Source organism: Ipomoea triloba, chromosome 15 (assembly GCF_003576645.1).
Source record: "Ipomoea triloba cultivar NCNSP0323 chromosome 15, ASM357664v1".
In the NCBI taxonomy this organism is placed as follows: Eukaryota; Viridiplantae; Streptophyta; class Magnoliopsida; order Solanales; family Convolvulaceae; genus Ipomoea; species Ipomoea triloba.
In genome coordinates, this window is record NC_044930.1 from 4,023,147 (window position 1) to 4,029,295 (window position 6,149).

Consider the following 6,149-nt stretch of genomic DNA (forward strand, 5'->3'; position numbering starts at 1 on the left):
ATTTCAATGACAGGGTAGAGTTTGGGCTCCTCAAGTTAGCAGAAGCATGGAAATAGATCCCTTGTGCGTAGAGTCAAGGACAATGACTGACTGGGAGATTGCTTGGGCAAGCAACTATACTGATTTACCTTATCCAGTGACTTTTTGACAAGGGTCCTGGAGACTTAGAATTAGTCCGGCTTAAGTTGGAAACCTAATGCATCAGTGGCAGGGTGGAGTTTGGGCTCCTCAAGTTAGCAAAGTGTGGAAATAGATTCCTTGTGCGTAGAGTCAAGGACAATGACTGACTGGGAGACTGCTTGGGCAAGCAGCTACTAGTGATTTACCTTATCCAGTGACTTTTGGACAAAGGTTTGGAGACTTAAAATGAGTTCGGGTTAAGTTGGAAACCTAATGTATCAAAAGAAAAAAATACTGGAGAATCCTACAGTGGTGTTTTTGTCTCAGCACTAGTGGAAATTGACAAGACACTATTGTTTTCTTGCAACTGCAGCAGGACAAAAACTCCACTGTATTCCCTGGCCTTAAGTCATTGCTTTCAGTTGATCTCATGCTTCAGTTCAGCCCACTGCCAAAGGATTTAGGTCCTTCCACTGCAGCTAAATTATAGGAAAAGTTTCATTGGTACAAAATGTATAATATTGCAGCCAGCTAGTTTGGTAAACCAACTAGAACATTAGCAGATAATGCACATTCAGTTCCAAATGAAGTAGGTCTCAAGGAACATATACCTCATTTGTGGAGGACTACTTGCCTGGACTCGGTAGAGGACTTCAAGAAAGTACTACCTTTGCCCTACAGGGCTAGCTCGAGTTGTCAACCACCTGACATAAAGTTAGCACTTTAGTGACACGGTGGAGGTTCAACTAGATTCCCAGATTAGAGTTTGGGAGGCTCCCTAGCTTAGTGAAAGTGTAGAGATGGATCCCTTGTACGCAAAGTCAACGACTAATTGGGATCAAAACTAGTAGGCATCTCTAACAACAGAATTCCAATATCCATATTTCCACCAGTTCACAGCCTTATTGCTGTTGTTCCTCAGCAAAATTTCATGAGACATATATTCAATTAGTGTTTTATCTTTTTGTAGCCTCAAAATGCTTTGCTAGCTCAACATGGCCTAAAAGGAACTGGACATGGATCAAGATTCAAGACAAACTTCTTTTCTCATTGTTTGAGTTTGTAATGGACTTTTAGCTATTTTGACAATTGAGATTATCAACAACAGCTATGGACCAACTGACAATTCAGGCTGTTTGGCACAAGTGGAGGAGGGAAACTCTTGCAAATATTTATTTTTTTTGTAAAACCCACTATAAAAAAAAAAACATAACTATTTTTTTGCCATTTTTTTTTCTTTCTTTACCCCCGCACCTCTATCTTACATGCTATCTTAAAATTTGTAAAAAAACTCCAACTGATGAGCACACTTAAGAGTAAGTCCAACAATTAGTGGAAAAATGTCATGTTTTTTTCTCCAACAAGGACAGAGAAGGGGAATTTTTTTTTTTAAATGATATTATCGCACCCATTATTTTTTTTATTATTTTTTTATGAGACTCACTTATTTCCACAAATCCATTTTTTCTCTCCCCTCTACCTCACTTAAAAAATCCTCCTAAAATCACTAAATCACTATTGAGAAGTAAATTGAGTCAGAAGGATTTTGGCATGCAAGGTTTAGCTAGTCAAAGCAGCTGGAAGCAGATAAGAAACCATATTGGCAACATTGATTGGTGATGATGCAGATGTGCAGATACCTGCAAATAGTACACCTAAACCTTTCTAAATGCTTGAAAGCTTCCAACAATCAATGATATGATATGATCCTACCAATATCATAAATCAAAGGCAAGTCAACATAGGATTAGGTGTAGTAAATAAAGAACCAAAAAAGCGCAAACCAAACTCCAGCAAAAGAAGATAATCAAGATATCCATATATAGCTTCTCAACCCAATCAAGTTGGTTGAGTTATTAACTTGGTAATCACAAACTTTTAAAGTTTGAGTTTTAGTGAGAACGATTTATTGGTTTTTTAATTTGAGTGTCAACTACTGACAACGTATGCTAGTTTACCTCGTGATCTTTGGACAACTAAGTTCACAATGCGAGATTTAGGCACACTCTCAAATATTAGGTACGAGTTTCCTCATCACCCCAAAAAAAAATCCTTGTTTCACACTTTCACAAACTACAGATGTCCTGCTGTTGCTTGAACCCATTAGGATACAGAAGTAAGTTTTGCCATTTCTTCAAAAAAAAGAGAGTAAGTTTTGCCATATATACAAGTAGGGATACAGTTCTTTTATACATATTAATTGCAACCCAACTTCAGAGTTCAGAACAAATATTAAAGTAACCAATTCCACCATCCCAAATTTGAAATTTTCAGAGTTATTAAAGTTCGGATCTTTAGTTGGTAAAGCACGTTGCTGTGTCAAAATGGCACTGTAAAGTTAAAGAAACATGTTTCCTTGTTAAAGAAATAGCAAGAATATGGATAAAGAAAAATAAAAATAAAAATAAAAATAAAAAGACTTCCTGCCCTTTGAAGTTCAGATTTCAAATGTTTTCGTGCTTATTGGCGAAGAAAACTTAACGGGCAGATAAAATCCCCCGTGAGAGGACACCGTTGCGTGCAAGGAACAAGAATTAAAGAAAGAAATCTGCATAAAAAGGAAAAGCATTAGAGGGGAAAAGGGATTTTCTTTTTCTTTTATCCCTTTAGCTACTACTCCGTATTTGATTTGGCCATTAGTTAATAGACAAGGCAAATATCATATTTGATTTGAGGGAAAATCCATATTAGTTATTTGAAAATATGTTTTAGACACATTTCATCTTCTCAACCAAAGATTGTGATTAAATTACAGTTTAAACCAAGAAGATTAATAAATATTTTTCTTAAGGAGTCGAATTTTGAACATTTTACATTTTATATTATTGCTAAATTATGTCTTAACATCAAGTCTATGGACTAATATTGTAACAATTAAGAGAAGAATTTGATAATAATGTGAACAAGTAGAGATAAAGTTTGGGTTTATGTGATAAAATTTGGTAAAATATGTTATGCAACTAACATTTTGTCCTTTTAATTAGGTATCAAACGCGTTATGCTACTTTTGTTATTTTTAGTGTTAGTGATATGGTTTATTTAAGAAAAAATGTTAATTATCCTTAGGTCATCTCCAATAGAAGTTTTTGGTATAATTTTTTATGAAGGAAGACTTATGTGGAGAAGAGATGGAAAAGAGAGATAAGCTTCTGGGTCTCCCTGCAACACTTTAGTTTTTTGTGAACCTTGGGTTGAGAGAAACAACAGAGGAAGTGCGCAGTTAGGCGCGTTTCACGCACATACAGCGCCCCATCGAGCACGCGCCGACTAACGCGTTAATGAGTTTGCTTTTCTTTCTTCTCCTCTTTATTTTTTTTTTCTTTTTTGCGTAAGATTTGTGTTTTCCTTTATTTCCCTTTTTTTTTTCTTCTTCTCTCTCCCTCCCTTCTTCCTAATTAGCACTTTAAGAACCACAAAAAACTACTCCTATTGAGGTTCTCTAACTTTATCACTTACAAACCAACTCTCTATGATGTGGCAAACTCATAGACATTATTTTTTGTTTTTATTTTACTAATATCTCAGATTTTGCCACATCATAGAGTGATAAGTTTTTTGAGTGGTACAATTATAGTGATATATAGCATTATCCTTAGGTTGTACAATTAAATAAAGTGATGGTCATGAAGAACTGTGATTAATATTGTGTACTTGTATTTTACTTTTCTCTTAACACCGATACAAGAATTATGTTTCACCAACTCAGCCACTCATTTTATAACATAATGTTAATCTTTCTACTCCAACTGATAATCATAATTAAATTTTAAACAAAATATTCTATATCATTTATAACACTATGTTACAACAATTGATATTCATTGATTGTTCACTAACCAACAAACTTCATTATGTATGATGGGATGATTGAGATAACAATTAATCGGGTAAATCTCAAATTGTTTACTTATCGTGGAATCTACAAAATCAACCAAGACCGGTGAACTAGTGTGGAAGACTCTTGACCAACCACTTAAATGATACAAGCAAACGGAGTGCGTGTGAATTAGTTTTAAAAAATTATAATTTTATTTATTTTTCGTGACAAGAAAAATATGCCGCCATTACATGAGAGCGTGCATTGGTAAACTTGCTCTTAATTATAATTTTTTTTTAAAAAGAAATTACAATACATTAGAATAAACTAAGCATTTTTCTTACAAAAATTTAAAATTCTTATCCATGTTCAAATATAAAACATGTTTTTCTCCTGAAAGTCGGCCAGCAAAAGCAAAACAATTATACTTTATACTAGCCGTTAGTCCGCTCTTCCTCTTTCAAATTTGAATTACTCTCTCACCTCCCAACATTCTACAAAACACCCAACACACACAAAGCTGCCATAGCCAAAGCTTCCAAAATGTTAGCTCAATCTCCCATCTCTGCAGGCCAGATCCAACGCCTGAAAGCCGGCCGGAAGCCTCTCCAGCCAAAGAACGCTCCGGCGACTCCACTCGCCGCCGACGCAATCAAGCCCAAGCTGAAACCCGACTGGATCGAGATTTCACTCACCAACACCTCGAACAAGGAAAATGTCCATCCCCTGCACGCGCCGCCGCAGGGGGCGGCGAAGAGCAAGCCGAGCTGTAACATCGAGCTGTGCGATTCCTCGCTGGCGGAGGAGCTCAGCGCGATCCGAGAGAGGCTCGAGCGGTTGAGGATCGACAAGCAGAAGACGGAGGAGATGCTCCGGGAGCGAGACGCGGCGATGGAGTTGCAGATGCGGGAGCTGATGAAGAGAGGAGAAATGCAGAAGCAGTTCGAGCTCGAGGTCGATCGGCTCTTCCGATTGAAGGAGCTCCGAGTATCTTGTATGGTAGGAATCGTAATCTTCAATTCAATCCATGAAATTAGTATACTTCTAGGGTTTGTTCCTGCTCGAAATAGTAAATAAATTCCGAATTATTTTGACAGAGAATATCTCCGATTCAATCCCTCAGAGATAAAGAAAGAGAGAAGAAGGGGAAAGAAGATCAATCCAAGGCACGATATTCAATTTTTTAATTTTATTTTTTACTTATTTACTTTCAGAAAAAAAGTTTGATTTTATTAATTAAATCGAAGTATGAACTGTTCTTCTTGTTGAAATACTATCAGGAAACGGCAGAAACCGAAGATGAAGGATTGGAGTGTGGAATCCCACCGTCGAGCCCAAATTCAGATCTTGATACAGAGGAATGAAGAAGATGAAGAAACAAAATTTATCCGAGTTTGTAATATTTCCACCTATAATATTCCACAATCATTTTTTCCACCATTAGTTTATCCATTTTGAATTTATTACCACTTTTAATCACTTCGACAAGTTTTTTGAGCAGGCATTACCTGAAACTGGCACATGCACAACCGTATTTCAGGTGATGTTTGGCCTTTAAACTTTTCGAAAAGACTAAAAGTGGTAAAAAATTTGAAGTAAAATGGAGTAATAGTAGAAAAAAATGATACTTGAAATTATAAGTGGAAATGACACAAATGTTGGAAGGGTCAAAAGTGGAAAAGAAAATCAAGAATTATTCATACATTATTTATTTAGTGGTGTTGGTTGGGAGAAAGGGGGTGTGGGGGATGAGAAGAAACATGCACAATGCCTTATTGTATATGTTGGGTTTGTTTTGTAGTGTGTTTTGGGGTTTATCTTTGAAGCCACGGGTTTGTGGACAGAAACAGCAATACCACTTTTGTTTCTCTTACATAAACAGTTTACTATGATCATTGTCTGTATAATATGATCAATTGAGACATGCCGAGGTTGCTTAGTTTTGTGTTTTGTTGGTTGTTGTTGAATGGCCTTTTCTTTTGCCTTTTCAATCTTATACAGGGAAATACATATGGTGTTGTGAGGTATAGTTCAGATGTCGTTTGGCATGTAGGGTGGTTGGTGTGGAAGAAAATTGTCAAGCATCATTCAAAAAATTTCACTCCAATCTTTCCATCTTTAGATGATATTTTCTAATTGGACAATTAACTTTCTTTTTAACTAATGGTGGAGATGCCAAGTTATGGGCATCAATAATTTTAAGCCATATTAT

The 6,149-nt window shown here is 36.2% G+C and overlaps 1 protein-coding gene across 1 annotated transcript; it reads left to right on the forward strand.

The window, feature by feature from the left end:
* Positions 1-4,364: 4,364 nt before the first annotated feature.
* On the forward strand, positions 4,365-5,962 carry LOC116007318. Its single transcript, XM_031247964.1, has 3 exons — positions 4,365-4,936; positions 5,035-5,103; positions 5,218-5,962. Exons 1-3 carry the CDS (start codon positions 4,481-4,483, stop codon positions 5,299-5,301), a joined length of 609 nt encoding a protein of 202 aa, XP_031103824.1. The 5' UTR covers positions 4,365-4,480; the 3' UTR covers positions 5,302-5,962.
* The last annotated feature ends 187 nt before the right edge of the window (positions 5,963-6,149 follow it).